We start from the raw sequence: 23,302 nt of genomic DNA on the forward strand, positions 1-23,302 counted from the left end.
TTGAACCTGATGTACTCCCCAAAAAAATAAAATAAAATAATAATAAAAAAAAAAAAAAAAAAAAAATTACAAATGGCTTCTGAGATTGCCAAGGCAAATGCAAACATTTATATCCAGGAAGAATCTCTTCAGTATGGACCTTTGCTTGAAAGATCTGATGTACTTTGTGAGTTTCTGGGAACTTGCAGTATTTTGTTATATATTTGGGAGAAAAATAAGATCTGGAAAACCTAAAGGGGGAGGTAAAGAGGGAAAATATGAATCCAAGTTCTTTCTAAGAAAGTTTAGGAATGGAGGAAATGAGTAAAGTTTTATATTTTGGGGGCAGTTTCATGGTCTCGGTTGGATTCAGTTACACATTTAAAAGGGCTGACATCCTGAACTGTGCAAGCCAGTCCTTGGGAGTGGTGGTGGAGAGGCAGATAATAACAGGGAAATGGAATGCTACACAAGTTACCAACAAGGACCAAATAATTTTAAGGTCAAAGTGATTGAGTGCAGATACAGGTCACTGGAGAGAGACCAGAAGAAATTAGGGAAAGCTTCAAGTACAGAATTAGCCCAGCCCTCTGTGTTTGTGGGTTTTGCATCTGGAAATTTCTCTCTGTGATTGGTTGCATCTGCAGATGCGAAACTGAGGGATATGGAGGGTCAACACTTTTCATTGTATTTAGGCATTTTACAAAAGGGCATCTGCAGATTTTGGTATCTGCTGTGGCTCCTGGAAACAATCTCTTGAGGATTCCGAAGAACTGCTGTACTCAGTGGCATTTGACCTGAGTCTTTAAGGCCGGTTCGGATTTGGAGAGACGGAAGTGGTGAGAGAGGAGGAAAGAAAAAGTTTACACATAAACAGGATGACATGAGCCAGACACAAGTTGTAGACGCTGGTTGGTTCTGGTTCGATGAAATGAGCCTGGTGTGTGGTTTATAATAGCATTATTTTCTGGAAGAAATCAGAAGGAAATAAACGAGGAAATCTATGATGAGATCATTAAACATTTCAGTGAAAAATACCCTTGCAATTAATTTCATTTGCAACATGCATGCTTATGAATCACTCTACTTGTTGGAATGTTGTGAAAAGGTCAAAACTAATTATATATTTGTTATGATGAGCTTAAAATTCTAGCTGTCATTTGTTATTTTGGTTCCCTTGAGACAATGTAGACTCGATTCCATGCCTACATTGGAGTTCTGACTGTTGTTTTTTAAAGCTTTAATGAAAATGTTTCTTTCATCACTATAATTTTGCTTATTATGCTTAATGCCACTAAATTACTTTTAAATCTTGGCATGGCTTTATTAAAAATGGTCTCATTTTAATCTACTGCTCTAGGTACAGAATTCATCATGAAGACAAGAAAAAGCAGCCTGCCACTTCAGAGATAGTCTGGAAGTAGCTTAATGGCAGATATAAAAGTACTGAAGACATTACCGGCACATTTAAAATTCTCTCTGATGGTTGTTACTTAAAAAATCTTTATCTTGTGTGTATTTGTGTGTGTGTGTGTGTTTTCTGAGACTGTTAACATTTTTTTGGTCTCTTACTGAAGAATTCGCCAGCATGTATTCCTTATGGGTAGATAGGAATGCAAATCCTAGAAAATGCGATGGTGTTCACAATTATAGTCTTTCAAAGTCAAGTGTCCCAGCCAGGACATGGAAGCAACCTAAATGTCCAACAGGTAAATGGATAAAGAAAGATGTGGCACATATATACAATAGGATATTACTCAGCCATAAAAAGGAACAAAATTAAATTATTTGTAGTGAGGTGGATGGACCTAGAGACTGCCATACAGAGTGAAATAAGCCAGAAAGAGAAAAACAAATACCATATGCTGATGCATATATATGGAATCTAGAAAAATGGTACCGATGAACCTAGTGGCTGGGCAAAAATAAAGACATGGATGTAGAGAGCGGACTTGAGGATACAGCGGGGGAAGGAGAGGCTGGGACATAGTGAGAGAGTAGTGTGACATATATACACTACCAAATGTAAAATAGCTAGCTAGTGGGAAGCTGCTGCATAACACAGTAAGATCACCTAGAGGGCTGGGATAGGGAGGAGGGGAGGGAGGCTCAAGCGGGAGGGGATATAGGGATATATGTATACATATAGCTGATTCACTTTGTTGTACAGCAGAAACTGACACAAAACTGTAAAGCAATTATACTCCAATAAACATGTATTAAAAGCAAACAAAACAAAAACAAAGGCAAGTGTCCCAACAAAATTTCACCTTTGAAATCTGACCTATTCAATTCCAATATTCTCAAAGGCAAGAACTATATCTTCTTCAAAACTTGCCCCAATGGTTGTTATTCATTATTCAAGAAGTCTTTGTTTATTACTTGCTATATGCAAGAGGCTAAACAACTTCTATAGAGTGATTGATATTTCAAATAAATACTCTGATTCCTGCTAGGAGTTTACAATCAGCTGGGAATTTACAACCTAATGATGTCCTATGAGATTACTGGAAACATGATGAGCCTTGAGATACTCACAGTAACTTTCATATTAGGTCATTCATATATTTTAATTATGATTTGAATGACTTGCCTTATGAACGAGAAGTGTTCAAAGAGTAATTTCAAATCAGTAATACAACTAACTCACATATTTGGTTGAGAGTCCATTTTGTTAAGTATTAAGAGTTAGAAATGACATTTAACTACTTCAGGGCCGTGGCAAAGTATGCTTGAAGATTGCTTCTAGGAAACAGCAATAGCCAACATCGATAGATAGAGGAAATTCTTTATCTGTTCTATTAAATGATGATTCTTTAAAATTTGCCCATGGGTAATTCTCTAAAAATTCAGTCAAGGCTTGCATTAAAACAGAAGGACAAGATTGTATAGTGCCATGTTTAAGAGACTCTGGGCTTTGAGAGATTGAAGTTGGAATCTTGGTTCTTTAAACAATAGGCAGTCTGACTTTGGGGAGTTACTTAATCTGTTTTCCTGCAGTTTCCTTTTTTTGTGATGGAAGAATACTAATTTTGTAAGCCCGCTGAGAGGATGTGGTAAGATCATGTATTCTTTGGATGAAGCCTGAGTTTGGTCCACAGTGCTTAGGCTCCAAAAGTTAGGAAAGAGCCCCTGTAGTTGCAGTGATGGAGCAGGGCTATGCTGCACTGTCTGCCTCTGTATGGTTAGGTGACTTTGGGCAAGCTGTTTAAGCTCTCTGAATTCCTGTTTTTAACTCAGTAAAAAATGTTTCCTTCGGGGTTACTATGAGTATTACATGAGCAAATGTTGTGAAGTATAGACAATGCACCTGGACTTAGCACATCCTTGATAAATGATAGCTGCTGTTACAATTATTAACTTCTGATGACATGACCTTGACATTTACTGAGAGCATAGCCCAGGTCAGACTAAAACAATGGGATCTATTATCTATCTATCATCTATCTATCTATCATCTATCTATCATCTACCTATCATCATCTATCATCTACCTATATCTATATTTCCACATATCTATATGTATATAATTCCTCTCATAATACCCAAATGAAGTGTCAATCTGACTCCCTCTGGGTCATCCTGGATTACTTTGATGGAGGATAGAGGCCCCTTGCCTTCCGTTGGCTCCTTTGGATGAGGCTCCTTTTTAACATCAATAGAGGTTTCAGTTTTATTAGTGAAACTATGTGGCTGTCAAAAAGCTTAAGACCAATGAGCAAAATGTCCTAGGACTTATTGTCCAAATTAAGATACTCGTATGAAGGGCAAGGGGAGCCTAACTTCCAGGATCTCACAATTTCAGGCTTAATGCGGACCCATCCAGGGAAAACCAGGATGTCTAGGCACTCTACTGATGAAGAAAAAGAGATAGGAAATGAGGGGTGAAAGAAAGGAAGAAGGATATGAATGTAAATAAACAAACAAACCAGACAATACATGCCCACAAATCCATTTTGGAGCCTCAACCTGCTAGGCTGTGTAAAAATGGAGTAGCTTCTTTAATTGGGTATCCTGTGGGCAAAGCTGAAAAGCAGGTCTCTCTGGTGCACCTGTGACTTACTATGAGGACACACCTGCAGAGCCGGCCTGTTTCTGGATTTCTAAACATCAGCATGTCAAGATGGTTAACGTTGGTCATTCCACTCCCAAGGCTTATGGGACTTTGAGTTACTACTCGTAAATGTAGTATATATGTCTCCACTCTGGATGATTGACTGTTCCTATTTTGTCCTGCTTCTTTCCTCTGCATGGTCATATTTTAAAGAAATGTGACTGCAAAAAAGTTTCCTTTCATATACAGGACTAGACCTGAACAAACCTGAGAAATGAGTGTGCTTTTGAAGTCCCAGCATCACCTTTTATCATCTCTTCCCTACCCCAGTAGGCACCTTCTCTAGGCACTCCATTACCTTAGGCGGAATGGCTTCCTCACCCTAGCCCTGTGCACTTCTGACACTCCTTTGGACATCCTTCGGACATCCTTCACCAGTGAATGCCTGTCCTCTCCTCGCCCTAAGCTGGAGAATCCAACTAATACATGACCTGAGCAAGTAGACTATAACTTGAGGCAGTTTATTACCTGATGCAATGGATCCTCTCATGTTGGAGAGATTCTGATAGGCTATACATTTTGCAGCTGATAGACTTTATGTGTCTAAAAACCACGCTGCATAGACAGCTGTTAGGGATACCTGTCCCGGAACAGACACTCTTAACTTTGTTCCTCCTTTAAAACAACAATCACAGGAGCTTCTTAATCAAGAACCTATTTAGTAGAAAAAAAAAAAGAACCTATTTAGTCCTTTCAGGTCAGACAAAGAGTTAAATTAAAGCAGTAACTACTGAGATAGAGAAAAAAATGCTGGTTAAATATATTTTATCTTCACCTGGCTTTCTTTAACCTACTTCCTTCTTTTTTTCTGTCTCTTTCTACCATCTTCTAGACTAAGAATGGACAACTCTGAGCCTCTATGTGTATCAGCAACCCCGTGGGGTCAGTGCAAGTAGTGAATGGTCTCTCTTTCATTTTCTCTACACTAAGGGCAAGAAAGGCCCAGATTTGAAACTTGAAAGGAAGATAAATCTTAACTGTGAACATCGTATTTTAATCAACACTGGCTTCCCTCTCTCTTCCTGGATATTTCACCTGAGCCATCTTTTCCTATTAACATCAAGAAATTGCTGAAGGAAGAAATGTTAGATCTAGTTTTTAATTAACTTTGCCGTTGATTTCTACATAACTGTGTATGAGTTACTATTCTTTAGAGAAAGGGATGAAAATCTCAAAGATTAATAGTTGATCTCAGGGATTTTTTCTGGGCCAGGTTCCAGATATTGTGTAGTTTCTTCTTTTTCTCTCCTCTGAACTCAGCTTACTCTGTTCTTCACCCCAACACACAGACAGAAATATATGCCATGTGTACACATCAAATGAGCTTTCAGAATAAAAATATGGGGGGGGGGGGAGAAATGTGATTATGTGTTACATTTAGTAGTTGACATAAAAAAGCCCTGCTCTTCAATTTTGCCTAATTCAATATATTATGTGCCTTGAATAAAAATTCAGTTATTGATAAATGAAGAGGAAAGTGGTTAGTGCGCCTTACAATATCTATAAACCAGATTGACACACGATATATTTTACATATTAGAAATTGATATACTTCTTTTCCCACAAATTACTGTAACTGTATGTCAAAAGATACAGCACTGTAATAGTTCCAGAAATGAGAGAAAAATATTGCACTGTTACATTAGAAAATGTAAAATACAATTCCTTTGGTATAATTTTTAGGGACCTGAATAAACATATTTCCCCTGTAATATTTTCATATCATTCTAGTTCATTTTCAGTGAGTTGGATTCATCATATTTCTATTTGTAATTGTTAAATATAAGTATCTTAATGTGGTTTTTATGAGCTGCATTGTCTTCTATTCATTGTTAATTAAATTCTCATTGATCCCACATCTGAGTGTTGATTACAATCACAGAAAAATATCTGTCCAATATCTGTTATTGCTATCTTAAAGGTCATTTTTTTCCTCTTCATGTTTGGAACTATTTTTGTGCTTAAACTCTAGTGGGACTAGATTAAAAATTTTTTTTAGTTGTAAAATAATCCTACAGAAACCAATGGGATTTAATTATATGAAATATTGATCCAATGCCTGCTCCTTTTCCGTTGTTTTTTGCCAATACCTCCACTCCCCAGCTAAGCATCTCTTCCTCCACACCCACTCCTCTGCCCCCAAATCCTGGTGTTTTCCTTGAACCCCCTCTTCCTTCCCTCATGACCACTTTCTGAATCTCTGAATTGTGCCTCCACGTTAGCTGTGTCATGAAGTGGTCTCTCTGGCACTCTGCAGGCCCAGGCTACAATATCCTACATCTGAGTTACTGAACAAGGGAACCTCTCTCTTCTCCCCCTCTCAGTTTTCTTCCCCTCAATCCTTTTTTTTTTTTTTTTAATAATTAATTTATTTTTGGCTGCATTGGATCTTAGTTGTGGCGTGCAGGATCTTCATTGAGGCATGCGGCATCTTTCTTTGGGGCACGCTGGCTCTTGGTTGTGGCTCGTAGGCTTCTCTCCAGTTGTGGTGTGTGGGTTTTCTCTTTTCTAGTTGTGGTGTGTGGGCTCCAGAGCATGTGGGGTCTGTAGTTTGTGGCACGTGGGCTCTCTAGTTGAGGTGTGTGATCTCAGTAGTTGTGGCACGTGCGCTTAGTTGCCCTGCGGCATGCAGGATCTTAGTTCCCTGACCAGGGATCAACCTACGTCCATTGGAAGGCGGATTCTTCACCACTGGACCACCAGGGAAGCCCCTCCCTCAATTCTTTATTCTCAGCCAGAGTTTTTGTTATCTCTCAGCCCTATTGCACCCCTTTGCATTTTAGCCACCAAACTCTTTTTCCCTCTATCATTCTGACCCTGTTTTTCTCTTATTGCAGTGCCTTAGAATATGCTGCTTTCTCAACTGGAACACTTGCCTTCTCCATCTGATGTCTCCCTCTGCACCAGATTAACTCTCCCTCCTTCAGATCCTAGCTGTACCTTCCTCCAGGATGACTTCCTTGTCCCATCCCAGGTTCAATACGCTTCCATGTTTCCACAGCTTCTGACCTCCATCAAGGAAGTGCTAATCCTGCTTTAGGTAATAGAATGTTTTTCTTTTTCATTTTATTATAACCTATGTGAGGGCAGGGACCATATCTATTTTCTTCACTGTGGTATCCCCAGAACCTAGAATGGTACTTCAAATGTGGTGTGGTAGACACTTTTATTTTTTTGAACAAATTTTCCCTTTTTAGTATCCTTTTATATTCACAGATGTTCCAAGTACCATTTAAGCTATTTATAAAATTAGATTTTAAAACACAAAGATGAATGGTTTCACTTTACTATAATCACTAGATATTTGGTATAAACCTAAAGAATTTTTTTTTAACTCAGCCAGAAATGGTTCTGTTGGGCTGAACAGGTAAGAGGATTCAGCCAAACAGCAAACCTGACAGCTGATGACACTTGGAAACCAAATATTGTGAATAAGAGTAAGTAATTGGGAACAAACTGGTAAGTAGAATATTTATAAATGGAATGGAATGTTTATAAATGCAATATTTCCTCCCTTGTCAATAAACAAAGGATGTCACAGTCACCACTGATTGCAGCCCTCCAACTGAGAGCTGGTGAGTCCTGAGAAAACTCAGGGCTGAAAAGAATACCTGCCATCTATCAGCCATCAGACTGCAGCCACTCCCTGCGGTGAGCCCTGAGGAAATTCAGGATGTGAAAATACAGGTCCCAGATAGCTAAGGTGCATATCAAAGGAATGATTTCAGTGAGCCCAGACTCTTGCATCTTCCCATACACAGAAAAGTGCTAAATTCCTTAACTTGAGACATCTGGTTTTCTGAATTTAACAATAATCTTTTGACCTTCCCAATTACCTGCTCTTTGTTGCAAAACTTTTGTGTATCCTGGATCCTCCCCTCACCTCCTCTGAGCGGTTTCTCAGTTATCTGAAATGCTGTTTCCCGGACTGCAGTCCTCCTTTTGCCCCAAATAAAACTTAACTCACAACTCTCACACTGTGCATATATATTTTTTAAATCAACAAAACCAACACAAACTTATTCTGGAAAAAAAAAACCTTTTGTTTTATTATTGTTTAGAAAGCACATGGTAATTTATTGGGATGGAAGAGAAAAGGTAAAATAAGTGACCATACAAATTCATTTCAAAAGAATTCGTGCTGCTTCCCAAGTAATCTCGGTCTATGTGAGCTTCTTAAACTTTTGTATTTCTTATATCGATATACATAACCCAAGTTATGTATATCGATATATGGAAACACATCGCACACTTGTTAGAAATCCTTTCTCCAAAAACCTGTAGCGAGCATGTGTTTTTCTTCCTGAAAGCTTCCTACAGGTGTTCTCTTGGCTCACGCCACAGTCTCTTTTCTCTGAGTTTGTCTTTGATGACAAGTAAGAATGCTTGTGAAGGAAGATTTCCCCTTAGTTCTTGACTTTTTCTTTAACTTTTTCTGATTTTTGAGTGAGATTCCTAGTTCTTCCATGATGGCATTGAAAGAGAGACACTAGAGAACATGAAATAATAGAGCATCAGTTTAATCCACCATCTCCATGGATTGTTGATCTGTCTCTTGTTTAGGTTTTTACGAATATGAGGTACTGGTCTAAGGCAACTGTGCCACATAAATCCCCAGCCGGTTCCCATGCCTCCTCCTCCACCCACTGGCCACCCACCTTTTCTACTTGGGGAAACTGATTCGGCAAGTCAGCTGGGCCAATTTGGGGTATCATTCACAAATAAAGTAGCATCAAACTACCCAGGTAGGCTTGCAAAATAGACAACTTACCTTTGCGGAGACACCAAAATAGAGTTACATTAAGTCATTTCCCCCAGTGAGATGATCCAAACATTGATAGGATTATCAAGGCATACGGACACTTCAGTAATGCTATAGAAAATGAACAAACCTTCTCTACACCAAGGCTTTGTTTTTTTCTCCCATGAAACCTTACTTTGTTCCTAAAATAAAATCTAATTCTTGATGACTTTCCTTTCTGATAAAAAAAAAGAAAAAAAAAACAATTTTAAATTGTATATTTTCTCCAAAGAAAAACAGAGAGATCTGGCAGCAGCAATGATGCAGCTGTGGTTGAAATGAAAATAATATGGTTCTGAACCGTACAGCAAAGACGATGGCATAATACAAAAAGAAAATGGAATTATGATTATAAAATGTTATGCATATGCAGATGGCATATATATGCATATATATCTATTACAATTATGCTATATCTGTTCACATGCACAATGTATAAATGGTGTAATAAGACATAATTTGCTGTCATTTCTTTCAGCCAAGATAAAATCTTTGCGTGACAAATTTTTGCTTGTATAGGGATTTCTACAAAGTAGTGTTTTTTGATGAGATTGCTCCTAAAACATTCTCTAAAAACCCAAAGCCTTTGGTAAAGTTTATGGAAGTGCAAGCATTATTCCTTTAACATTAGCTCACAGAATGGACAGAGGTGAAAGCCGAATGATAACATGAGACCAGATGATTTCTTTAGGATGTGAGAACCTGATAGGAAGAAATTGCTGTCCCAAGTGAGCAAAGTATGGATGTCTTCTGTGGTCCTTGTGTATCAATGTGCAATATGCTTTTTTTGAAAATTTACACTCCACTTTGTTCCACAGAAGAGCTGGTGTATTTGAAATAAGTAATATTTTTAATTTATCTACTTGACTTTAAAGCCAGACTTATAAATTTAGATTCTAGGTGTAAATTATCAGCTTACCAGACATACACCTCTAAAAAAACTAGCTGTTTGCATGTGATTTCTTGTCTCTTTTATACCTGAGTGTTTACAGGATTTGAATTTCATTTCCACTTTCCTATGGTACTAAAAAATGAAAATTCAGGTCAAGCATGTTAATTTTCTTTCAAATGATAACTTGTGGCTTCAGTGAATTGAGAGGGTGTCAGGCCACACAAAGAAACATTCAGAAATGTTTTCCATGAATTATACTTTGAAAAATGCTACAGCAAGTATGTCACAAATGAGATATAATTTTTGTAACTTTATGTGATGTGAGATTTATGTGCTGCTACTAAGATGGAATGAATGTTTTATAGTGTCACTGTGGTAGATGGTGTTGTACTGGGGTTTTGCAAACTTTGAATGGAAGAAAGTTGTTTTGAACAGGACATTTCTGGTTTCATAAATTTCATTAAAGTGGAAGCGGGGAGAAGAGAAGGAAGGAGTGCAAGGATTTTGTATTCCCTATTTACACATAAACCTCACAACAACCTTATAAAGAAAGAATTATTATGCCTATTATATAGATGGAGAAATTTACTATTAGAGATATTAGGTAACTTGCCCAAGAAATATGGTTCATAAGATAAAGAGCTTGCATTTGAACTCAGCCCATTTGATTCCCCAAACTTAATTGCTTTCACTTGAAATCTCTCACACCATCATTAATTCTTTTTATTAAGTCATTATAAAGAGCTTTCTGTGGATTCTTTCCCCAGAAAATATGTTAAGAACTTATAATCTTTTTGTTTTATTTAAACTCTCAACTGTTTGATTTTAGACATTTTACTTTGTTTTGCACTGAAACAACAAGAATGGGTCTCTAGATGTGGATCACGTGGGAGACACAACTAGGAAGGGACTTGAAATCCTTCCTTACCTATTTTGGGTAAAGGAGCAGTCATAGGCCTTATCTTGACAATATGTATTGACTGAGTTTTTCTTTAAAACCAAAATCCTCCTCCAAATTTTCTATTGCCTTAAAATATAACAAACTTCTTCTTCTTCTATTTTTTTTTTTTTTTTTTGATTAACCTGGTATTTATTTCTTGCTGCCCATGTGAGAGTGAATATAAGTATAGTTTTATCAGTGATCTGGTTTCTCTGTCTTTGGCCATAAACTACGGTTTCTTTTTGATTCTTACTTTGTCTCCAACTGTCAAAAAGAAAATGGCAAGATATTGGGGCTGACCTTTCTGCTTCCAAGTTTTTGCTGTAGTCACAGAGAAGGATGACCTTTAAGGCCCCTGCCAGCCATGAACTTAAGTAAACCACATACTCTCATAGCCACAAGAAATGAAACTGTGAAGGTCATCTTTCAGCACAGAGTGGCATGGGAGGGGCTCATGTTCATTAATCAAATGATTCATTAACCATTTCCCTTTTATAATCTAAGAATTAAGGATACATATAACATATCAAGATTGAGCTTCTGAACTAGGATCAAAATTATAGTAGCTTTCCAAAGCTTTTACTTCTGTACTTGGTTTTTAGGAACTCCTTCATGTTCATAAAGCCACAGAAAAACTATATTTACAGCATGAAGATTTAAATCTCTAAACTCTTTCATCAGAAAATATCGAGCATAATGCTGTCCACTTAGCTGCCTTGCTGTAGAGGCAGGGAAACTAGGGATAGGATACTGTAGCAGTATCCTCCAGTGCTTTGCAGCCTGGAAATGCCCCTGGTAGCTTGGATCCTGGATCCTCCCATATTTCTCTGGTGGATGGAATTCATATTTTTAGTGGCTCTACATATATGACCATGAATTATAGTTGTGAGTTGGCCCCTGGTGTCAGAATGCTGGAGTTTTAATTTCAGCTATACTGCTTAGTAGCTGTGTTACACTGAAAAAGGTGTTTATTTTCTCTTTGACCCACGTTTTCTTATCTGTATAATGGAAACCGTAGTAGAGTCCTTTTCATAGAGCTGTTATGAGAACCATTAACCTGGCATATGTAAAACACTTAGCACAATGCTCATGGTAAGTACTCCCTTTCTTTAAAATAAAATGTTATACACCATTGAAAATATTTTAAGCCTATGGCAGTCACTGATTGATTGATTGACCTATCTATCTACCTATTATCTATTTTTTTTTTAGTGGAAGGGAGAAAGTGAAAAATTTGATGCTTCTTTAATTTTAGCCTTTGCACACCCTTCTCTGCACCAATTCCTTTGAATTTTTTATACCAGTATTTGAGATTGAGTAGGTTCTATGCATGTTAAAAACATAGATTTCCAATGCCTATTATTATTTGCTTTACGCAGCCCATAACGTGTTTTGGTGTTTATGTAGTAATCAGCTTTATGACAGCTTGTATCTTGCCCCTGGTAGGTGCTCATCTATAAGAAGGAAATGGAAACTAATTGCGGTTCCTTGGCATTTAAAAATATTATCATCATTGTGCTTATAGACCCATTTACAATGAATCTCCATGATGGTAAGTTTGATATGAAAATTCACTTATAAATGAATATATAGTAATGAACAAAGTGACTGCCAGTTTTGCTCTTCCTGGCACTATCCAAATATAAAGTCATGTGTGTGGGGGGGGCGGGGGGGTGCTTCTCTTATAGAAGAAAGGAAACTGGGAAACAGAAGTTAGTCTATTAGAGACTGCAGCTGAAACTTCAACTAGCACTGTAGATCCCTTGGCTTTAAAAGGAGAAGGACCTGCTTCTCTATTCTCCAGAAAGTCATGCCTCTTCTCCATGTCTTTGGTACCCCTGATGTGTCCCTCATGAGCCCCTCTTTTCCTTCCCTTTTCCTGCCTTCCTTTGCCACCCGCTTTGGCTTGTTTCTCTTTGTAATCACTGACTGCATGGCACCTCCTTTGGATTAACCCAAATATTTGATTTCTTTGTACTAGAGTGAACCTGAACATGAATTATTCCCCTCTCCTAACACCTTTATCCTTTTGTTGCAAATATTGCCCTGGAAGGGTTGGGAGGAACTAATCAAGTTCTTCTTGTTTTGTACCTAAAATAAACTGCCTTAGGAAACAAAAAATTCTAGAGTGGAGAATGGTTTTTTGTGTCGTAGGGAAAGTTGCTTGCTAGAATTTGATATGTTTACAATATTGAAAGAATCCGGGCTAAGCTGTCTGGCATTGACTTTCATATTGGTTGCAAAGATGGCATCAGGATGTGAATATCAGATTGATTTCTTGTTGTATATTTAATATTTATGCATTCAGTGCTTTCATTCATTGGTACATTTAGGAGAACTACTTTGAATATATAACTTTAAGGGTTTTTCTGTTTTTTGACAAATTATTTTTTAGAATGTCTGGCCTTTCCAAGAATATAATACAGATTTTACATTTTGTACAGTTTTCTCCCTTTAATTTATTAGGCTCCTTATTCAAAGACACTTGAAGTGATCTGTGACATTGTCTAATAAATTTTCATCTTATATATACAGATAATATGGATATTATATATATTGTATATATTATATATATTATATCATATTATATATACTATATATATAAAATATAGATGATATTAATGTCATTTTAGATGTAAAAATCTTTCATTTTATAGGGAGGATGGGAGGGAGACTCAAGAGGGAGGGGATATGGGGACATATGTATAGATACAGCTGATTCACTTTGTTGTACAGCAGAAACTGACACAACAGTGTAAAGCAATAATATTCCAATAAAAAAAAAAACTTTGATTTTATGTATAGACCTGCTTTAACTTAAAGGCAAGATGTGACTTGAAGTCTTTTTGTAAAGACCATTCTCAGGAAAATATAGAATATGAGTAAATATAGAGGGGGATGGGTTGCTGAGAAATAATGTGATTATCACCACTACTATTATTATTTTTTTGGTTTGGTCAAATTATTGCCATAGCCCTACAGAGGCAGTGTCTCAATGAAATTTTTTTTTTAACAAGAAGGACTAAGCATTCGCATCCTTAATACTTTTAAACTCTGAGGTCTAATGCAGATGTAAACCTAGAATGTTCAACATGCTTTGGGCTAGAGTCAGGAAATTTTTTAAGGAACACGAGAAAGAATCCTACTCATATGTTTGCTACCTGAAGGCTTTGGACTGTCTGGTCACCTGTCTGCAAAAATGTTTTACTTCTTCACAGGATAATTGATGATAAGAGAACAGAGATCAGACGTCAGTCTTCCAGGAAGGAACAGGGAGGCGGAGTCTTGGAAGACCTATGCGTGTACCATCTTTGTGTGTAGTTCTCACTTTCCAGAACTCAGAATTTGGGCACCATTTACTCTGGTTTTACCAGTGTTCTGGGTTTGTTCACAATCCCTGATATCTTTCCTGTAATCAGCCTTGGGATTTTTTAAAAAAAATGGATCTATGAGAGTTAGTCACTATATTAGCTTCCAGAAGAGGGATTGTGATGAATTGTACCCAGTAGCTAATGAGGAAGCTGATTCTTATGTCCTAAGTCTATGCCAAAAATCTCAGGTGGAAGAAATTTCGACACTGAATGAAAATGTCAAAGTGTGGTCCCGGCCCTTATCCTCACCTGTGACCCAGCACCCACTCTTTTCACAGACCATTTCCCTGCATCTTTGATGCTTTAAACTGGCTCTTCATAGGTAACCACTCCCTACAGCCCTGTTTGCCTTTTCTTTGGCTATAGTATGTAGACACCACTAACTCATTTTTCCTAGCTCCTTTTAATGCCATGTTTTCACCAACTTTATGTCCTTTCCCCTCTTTTCTTCCCTATTTCATTTTTGTTCCCATACTTAAGGCTTGATGCTGACATTTTAACTCTCAGATCTAGATTTAAGCTTCTAATTCTTTGCGTGAAGGCATGCCCTAGAATTCCTTGTTTTCCTATCTGAGGTCTTTAAGCCAAAAAATATATCTATGGGGGCCACAGGGTTTCTTGGAGGTGCTAGATATACACAGATCATCTTTCTTGGGTTCAATTTTATTTAAAGATTTCATTTAGAAAACTTTTTTTTCCATTAAATTAAATGTAAGTATAGTGTGGAATGTCATTCTCTCTCTCTCTCTCTCTCTCTCTCTCTATGTATATATATACACACACATACATATATTTTGAAAAGAATTCTTCCATTTTTCACTTGGGGTGGCTGCTAAGGGCTATACCCTCAAGCTCTTAGGGTATAGGGAAGTTTATTCTCCTCTAACATTAGTGATAATTTCATAGAAAACTTTGAAACTGTGAAGTTAACACCGAAGCAGAACATTTTGATATTGATCTATGTGCTTTTTCCAATTCTTCTGAATCTCAGCTCTTTTTTCTACTTTTAAAGTTGCAACAAGAGCTTTTATATGCATTGCCCTCAGGGTAGGGATGCCATAGAAAAAAGAAGAGTCAAATATGTAGCTTTGAGTCCTTAAAGAAACCTGTATGGATCTATAGAAGCTATTGCTGTCTTTGAAGCGATTAATTACAACAGCCAGGTGTTTGAAAGAAGAGAGAAGGTACTGTGAATTGTGAATATTTGCCTTAGAGCCTTCAGGGTCCAGCATATAGGACTAGGCATAGTGTGAAGGTAGGGCTGTTCTGTATTTGCTTTCAAGGAGAAATGTCCAACCAGGTGATGGGAGAGCCTAGATGCTGAGCAATACCTGAGAAGGGGCCCCTCACTTGCCACTACTGGGCAAAACTCCCAAGGGGTGGAATCAGGAAAACTGCCCGATAGGTGGGGGGACCTGAGAACATGGGGAAATTGTGCCTATTCTCTGTCCTAGACTCTCAGAGGAAGCAGTCACTTGAGTGGAGAAATGTCATCAGGACCTACCATCAGACCAACTGGAGACTGTCTTCTGAGTCTCCCATGGCCTCCTAATATTCTCAAAGCAGCTGCCCCATAAAGGGCACAAAAGTGGCAGATGGGTATGGAAAGGAGGCTGCAAAGTGGCCCAGCCAAGCCTGATGGCCAAAGAGCTGGCAGTTGTTTCTGAAGTGAGGATAAACTTCAGGTGGGCTCCCATACCCAGAGGCAAGCAGCTCTCTTTGCCTAAAAATGGCAGAAGTGTGGGTCTGCACGCCAACCCAAAGTGCCTTCTCCTCTCTAGAGTCACTCTCAGAGGCCAATGTGACTTTCTTCTCTAGCCCTGTAGCTTTTTTTCTGGCTTCTTTACATCTCTGAAGCCTGCATCAGTCCCTCTTGCAAGCTAGGAGCCTGCATGCTTCCTCTGCTTATGGGTCTCACATGAACATGACCAGGCTCTGTTCTGACAGCCTGAGTTAATATCAAGGGAACTGGCATTCCTTCACTTCACAGAGAAGAGGGCCTGGTCCTTCTGGCAACTCAGAGGCTGAGTTAGGGCCATAAAAAATAAACTTCCAATAAATTCTTTGCAAGCCTCATTTCATGCAGAGAATGGCCCTGCTTTTGCGGTAAACTGACTCTGATTCAGGTTTTCAGATCCCCATAGCACCTGTGGACATAGCACAGGGAGTCTTTGGGGTACCAGCTTAAACCCACATACAGCGGGTATACATTTTTCTCAAGCTACAAACCCAGGTATATAAGAAATCTATGTGATGCCATTAAAAATATTACAAAATTCATCCTAGCTTAGTGGTTCCTGTCTGCTAGTGGATCCTGTCAACTCAAGGTAACTCACCTTTGTGTTTAAAACTAAGTTTTCGTTTGGTTAATGGCTCAGTTAATACAGGCCTCTTCCCATCTCCCTTCTCCTTTTTTCTTTCCCAGGGGTGCCTGGGCTTAGGAGAGGTTGATAGAGGGTCTCGGCATTGGTGACGGTGGGAGCAGCTGGTCCATGGCCACCCTCTATCTTTTTGGCTCCCCCTAGGGTGTGACAGTCTGCCCGGCCATGGATGCTGCTATCTCTGCTGCGTCCTCTGAGATGCCTGTGGTCCCACTGTGGTCTCCATGTCAGGTCTACACATTGAATCGTTTCTCCTCCAACCTCAAGTCTTCTGATCCACTGGTTCTCTCAGCCCTTCCACAAGGCTTTTGGTTGGGAAAGGCCATGAATTTTTAGATGTTTTCCCTGGTATGCTCTGGGGTTAAGCAGGCCTCTATGAAGCTGTTCAAGGGATCATTGCCTAGACTTTTGTCGGTGCTACAAGTTTGTCTGTGCTACAAGTTTGTAAAGTCCACTTAAAACTGAAAAGCTCAGAATTTGAGTCATTTCTAGCTTGGAAGCAATGCATATGAAAACCTTGATGCTTGATGGTGGAAGAAGGGAGATGTAAAATCAGTGGAAAATAAAAGCACATCATCTTTTTCCTTTGTTTTCCGTTGACTCTAGCAGAATTACTTAAGTTCCACTTACAGAATAGACACTTTTCTAGGCACTCCAGCCCCATTAATCTCCCTCTTTCTAGTATTGTGATTGAGTCTGTAATCAGTTCCATAGCTTTGAATAGCTCCTTAAGTACATTCCCCTCTTTTTTTTTTTTTTTTATGCCTAGTCTATAGGCTCGCCAAAGTAAAAAATTCTACTTCTGTAATCATCCCTGTGTTTGTAATGATTTGCTTATGATTTATTGGATGGCAACCCTTTCACTCTTTGATGCCATGATAGCTGTTTTACTCTATATCCAGAGCCAGACATTCTACCCTAAGTATTGGCAGGGCAAGATGATTCTGTTTATTACAATAAGAATTTAATGTGTTCGACATAACCATGCAATCTTAATAAATATATATGTATAAAATATATATCAAATATGGTAATGTATATACATATATATGTAAATATATATAAAAGTAATATATATATTTATATATATAAATATATATATATTCTTCAAGCTTTTTTTTCTACTGCTTCTACATTTTAATTTTCTTCCCACTTTCTACTAGAATTAAAAACATACCATGGCTGGAAAAGAATTTTAACTGCAACCCCCTCATTCCACAGGTGACAAAACTGAGGGTAAGGGAAGTACAGTGATGTGTCTAAAGACACACAGCCATTCAGCAGCAACACAGGGACCCCAATTCCTGGCTTGTGATTCCCAAGTCACCTTTCCATTGGGCCACAAACATCTTTCAGAGTTTGGTTTTCATGGGGATGCCAACTTGTACATTGGAAAAGTTATTTCTAAATGGATGTTAATTGCTTCTTGGCCTCTCTGTTAATTAATGAATCTTTGGGCTTCCAGGCAGAGAAAAGCCTCTTTGCACCATTACAGAAATAACCTGATTAGAGAGACTTCTCCAAATCACTTGCTAAATAAGGTAATTCGACTATAGGAGAAAGAAAACCAAGGACACTTGGAAGCATCTGATAAGGAGCCAAGTGACAATGAGGAAAGATAAATACCACATGAGGGCAGGATACCTATAGATAGTAATTTTTTAGTTCTCATGGTTGGTAAAGACTAAATGGTTAAGAGAACATTCTTTTTTGAAGTTGAAAAATCTGAATACTTGAATATTTTAAGTCTGAACTCTCCAGTTGAAAAAAGAAAGAAAATTCCACCTAAGCTAAATTAAAAATTTCAGTCACTAAGGAGAACTACAGTAACTTCATTACATCACTCAGGTTTTACTCATTATTTTTGTATGTATCTGGATGTATACAGTGTAATGTGGAAACGCATTGCTGTGTAGTAAGGCCAATTAGCCATGTTTGGGCTGACAACTAGGAAGCTTAAATTCTGCAGAGTGTTGAAACCACATAACACATTTGTAATGTTGGTTTTCTATCACAAGAATGCCCTTCTTTTTGCAAACAGAATTTCTTTGAAAACTTAAAGGAGAATCCCATTTTCCATGATACCAGTCTCTGTGGAGAGGATTTTGAAAGCAAAAATGATTTTAATATGCTTGTGCATCTGGACATAAAATTCCATAACTGCGAGAAGCATAATGAGATGGTTCCTAAAGGCAACTTAAAACTGCAGCATAGGGCAGAAATTTTTCATTATCTATAAGAGTTCATTAATAATGCCATTTGGCACAGTTAGATGTGCATAAAATAGTACAAGAAGTAAGAATGCTTTGCTTTCCTTTTACTTTTCAAGGCTGCTCAGGCTACTTTGAAATTGCTTACTAGGAAACAGACCTTAGAGCTTAAGGGTCATGGGCTTGGAAACTAATTGGGATTCATTATTTTGCTGCTTTGCCACAGACAGCTCATATAGAACATGATATAGTGCTAGGAAAATGCAGTGAGGGATTTGGAAATAATTTTCCTTGGATAGGCTTATAATCATATAATCCAGCTGATTTTCCCAAGGGCACAGTCTCTATCCACCATGTATTCCTTGGGTGGTTCTAATTTTTCTGGAAAAACTTTAAAATAATTCAATTTGTAATTTTAGTCTAAAACAAAATAAGCTTTATTTTTTTCCCCTTATTGCATTCGGTTATACAGGCTTGTTAAGAAACAAATTAGACAATATTACATGCTCCATAGTTGTTGATGCACTTTTCAATCTTTTCATACCTCCCTGCTCTCTTCATAACCGTAAACACTATTTCTCAGGGCATCATCCACAGGTAGTCTGCAAGTGTTAATAAAAACTCACGCTTACCACCTAATTTGAAGTCACACTGCTGTATCCAAACTAATTTTAATAAAAACTCATGCTTACCAAGTACTTTTAAGTAAAACAACTCTATTTAGGATTGTTGGGAAAAAAAACTCATGTAAGAAAAACTATTAAAAAAAAAACCCTTGTACTGAAGATAATTTTAATGAAAAGTCATTGTACACGACCTAATTTTAGAAAAAACTGCTATATTTAAACTAACTTTCATGCAAACTAATGTGCACAAGTAGTTTTAGGCATTCATTTTCAGGTTTAGTTAAAAATTGCAATTCCTGGACTGTACTCACTGAGGAGGAATTCCTGCAGGTACAACCTATAATCTGCATTTTAAATAATTTCCCCAGGTAATTCAGATGTACACTGAAGTCTAAAAACAGTGACATAAAAAATAGAGTTTGAAAACTTTTATGTTCAAGCCCCCCCCCCCCCCTTTTTTCTAAACTCCCTTAAAATGCAATGACCCCTCTTGGGGTCACTGTGGTCTTAGTGGTCATTTACTTTATGACTAGAATTGGTTGTCTGAGAGCATACATAAAAGGAGAAAGAGGAGAGTGTAAGAAACCCAGGGTCTGAAATGAATGGCAGTTTCTCAAGGGAGGCAAAGGCACACACAGAGAGAGCAGAAAACTACCTACTAGAATGTCTTGAGTAGGCCTACAACTTACAGCTAAATGGGATGATTATCAATTGAATATAATGACATTTCTATCTCAAAGATGTTCACAGATTCTTCTTGAATTCTCCTTAGAGAGGGTTTATTAAATATTTAATGCTAAATATATGCTGTATATCTTGCTTGGAATTAATGATCCTACCTCTAGAATCAATCAATAAGCAGCAACAACTTATTGAATGCCAATTGTACACATAAGAGCATGCCTTAGGTCACTACTGTACTTTAAAAACTGCTATTGTCCTGTCCCCATTTCCGACTAATGAAATTAAAATTTCTGGAGATAAGGTTTATACCTTCCTCTATGGATCTTTACAGATTGCCAATTTAGGTCCTTCTCTTGGGTACTTGCCATTGATTTTTAATACTTGTGAGAGGAAAAGTTGTCTTAGAGATAGTTAAACCTCTAAATTGGAAAACCTGTTTTCCAAACCAACTCTGTTTAATGGTGCATGATAAGTTGTATTTATCGCTCATGTTACCAGAGAGCAAAACTTAATTTCTCTATAAGGAACTAATGTCTGTTACCCAATATTTATTAATAGGACTCATAAGTGATTTAATTTTCTAGGCCATTATATTATTTTACTTAATTATCAAAGCAAATATAAGTCAATATATTATCTTCATTTTACAAATGAGGAACTTGAGGTTCAGAGAAGTTAAAAAAATTATCCCCAATAATGTTATTGTTTATGGAATGGCAACTCTGTGCTAGGCATGGTATTAGGTGTTTTGTGCATTATTACTGGATGAGATACACCTTGTCATACAAGTGTTCCCTATAGAACACTGATCTGTCAAGACGCTTTGGAGGAAAAAAGATTCTGTGATCTAACAGGTTTGGGAAGTGCTGGCTACTTTTCCATTTTGTTGAAAATTCTCAATGCATTGTAACATATTAAACATACTGAAATGTTACGCAGTAAAGGGACGTTTGTCCTGGTGCTCCGTGGGTTACTTGACTGTGAAAATTTTATTTGAGTGACACTTGCCAGTGAAAGCCATTTTGAAAAATACTCCTTCAATACAACCTTATGACCTAGAAACGATATCCCCCTATTACACATTAAGAAACCAAGGCTCTGAGAAATTCAGTTACTTGTCTACAGACGTTCAGCATGTGGCTCCACTAGAACTTGGACCTAAGTTTGGCTGGTTTAGAAAATTCTCTTCTGATTCTAAGTTTAGGACTCTGGATCACTGACTCTGAGATCTATCTCAGAGTTAACTATTAGTAAAGCTGAAATAAACTTGTGGAAAGCATTAAATGCAATACAGTAAGTCCACTACCTACGAAGGAGTTCCATTCTGAGATCACGTTCATAAGTCCAATTTGTTTGTAAGTCCAACAAAGTTAGCCTAGGTACCCAACTAACACAATCATCTATATAGTACTGTATTATAATAGGTTTATAATACATGTCACACAAATAATACGTAAAAAACAAACACAAAAAATAAAACTTTTTTAATCTTACAGTATAGTACCTTGAAAAGTACAGTAGTACCAGCTACATCACTGCTGCTTTTATGCTTGCTTCCAGACATACTGGGCTTGAAATAAAGATACGGTACAACTGTACTCCATACAGTACTGTACACTAAAGTACACAAAAGCACAACCACTTTTAGAGGATGCACGCATGTGACAATGTACCCCAGACATGTGAACTAACATGTGATTGAACATGAGTAAGCATGTTCCCATCTTTGAAAGTAACTTGAAGTTTCGTATGTAGAAGACTTACTGTTACTGTCTGTTAAAACATTTTTAAATCATAAAATAATATAAAACTATAAGAATTAGGTAGTATACAGTTTAAAGTAGCACATAAATATTAACTTATCCAAACCTCTGAATTACACTTTTAAAGGATACTCTCTATAGAAAGGCTAGTTTTGTTACCATTAACCCTGATCATCTATACCTCATCAATCAGCCTTGAACTTTTTGGGTAGCACTTTTGGTTTATTAAATAGCCCTTGGGAATATAAATGTATGTAATCTGTGGTTTCTATATATAGAATCAATGAATTATGAATTATGTAATATTTATCCCAACATCTGATATTTTTGATGATGAGGATGTGAAGTCTGACCTAGGGCAAACAGTATGTTGCTTTTACCTCAATAACAGCTAATAAATGTTAGTGTAATGTATAGATATTTTTTTAAAAGTGCGTTTATTTGAAGAAGAAAGCAAGACTGAGAAACAATCAGGGCAAGAGTCAACCTTTCTGAACATGCTTTACTGGAGGAATATAGAGTTGATTGAAGAGACTTGCAATTCAAAAATTGGAACCCATTTAAAGCTAAGCAAAGAGAAAGCAAAATGCTACATGATTGCACAGATGGCCTATCTCTACTTCTGAGAAATATATTTTGGGGGATCACTTCACATGCCAAAAGGGAACCCTATTAAGGAGAACAAAGACCAACTGATCCCATATTGAGGGAAGATGAAAGGCATCTTCAATTCCCTTATTCACTGTGAAGAGGAAACAGGCTCAGAGGGACGGCAGGTATCCTCTGTCACAACAAATTAAGCATGTAGTTAGCTTTCTATGTCACCAAGCTCAGTTGGAGTGGAAATTATTTACAGGATTTTGAATGCATGTGGAAAATAAATCTACAGCGATCTGTAACTAATGCTTATGGAAATTGTCTCCTCTATTTTCTCCTCCTTGTCCTTCTCCCCATTATACTTGGAAGGAATTGAAAATGGCAAAGGATCCAGAGAAATAGTGTGGAAGTGGCGAGGCTCAGAAAAGATCGCTATGAAAACAAGCACTCTATCGTGGATGAGGATGGGAATGAAATAACATCTTGTGAAAAGATGTTCATCAATGCAAAGAATGAGGGCAAGTGAGTGGAAAATAGAAGAGGCTAGGCATTAATTTCTAGCTTAGGACTTTGCTTCAAGCTTGCAAAAAATAATCTATAGCTTGAAAAAATAATCACGGTTCCTTAAAGACTCCGAGCATATTATCTATCTGAACTTAGAGAAGATTGTTAAGCTCTACAAGTAAATGTTACTTGAGAGCTTGATGTTACTGAAGTTCTACCCAGGGATCATTTTTGACTATGTTGTGTCTTCCTGAGTGATGTTCACTTAGCTCTTCTTCCGTGACACTGGAGGTTTCAAGTTTAGTTTTCATTTTCTGGGTTACTTTTTGAACCTTTCAAATCTAAGACATCTTAGAATCTCTGTGTAAATAATACATTTTACATAGTAGACGCAATTGGAATTAAGAATTAACATTGCTAAGGAGTTATTATGAAAAGAT

At 37.4% G+C, this 23,302-nt stretch overlaps 1 protein-coding gene across 7 annotated transcripts in view; it reads right to left on the reverse strand.

Moving 5' to 3' along the window:
* Positions 1 to 8,123: 8,123 nt before the first annotated feature.
* The window catches only part of GRIK1 (glutamate ionotropic receptor kainate type subunit 1), a 399,708-nt gene continuing 384,529 nt past the window's right edge, over positions 8,124 to 23,302 (reverse strand). For 5 of the 7 annotated variants that reach the window (XM_057696841.1, XM_057696847.1, XM_057696845.1 and 2 more), the window contains one exon: positions 8,124 to 8,582. In XM_057696841.1, the coding sequence (XP_057552824.1) occupies positions 8,427 to 8,582 (156 nt within the window). In that variant the 3' untranslated portion in view covers positions 8,124 to 8,426. Of the gene's footprint in view, positions 8,583 to 8,985; positions 9,073 to 23,302 lie in introns of all 7 variants that reach the window. The other 2 variants (XM_057696839.1, XM_057696838.1) reach the window with 1 other exon arrangement.

The sequence above is a fragment of the Hippopotamus amphibius genome, chromosome 10 (genome assembly GCF_030028045.1).
Source record: "Hippopotamus amphibius kiboko isolate mHipAmp2 chromosome 10, mHipAmp2.hap2, whole genome shotgun sequence".
NCBI classification, from domain to species: Eukaryota; Metazoa; Chordata; class Mammalia; order Artiodactyla; family Hippopotamidae; genus Hippopotamus; species Hippopotamus amphibius.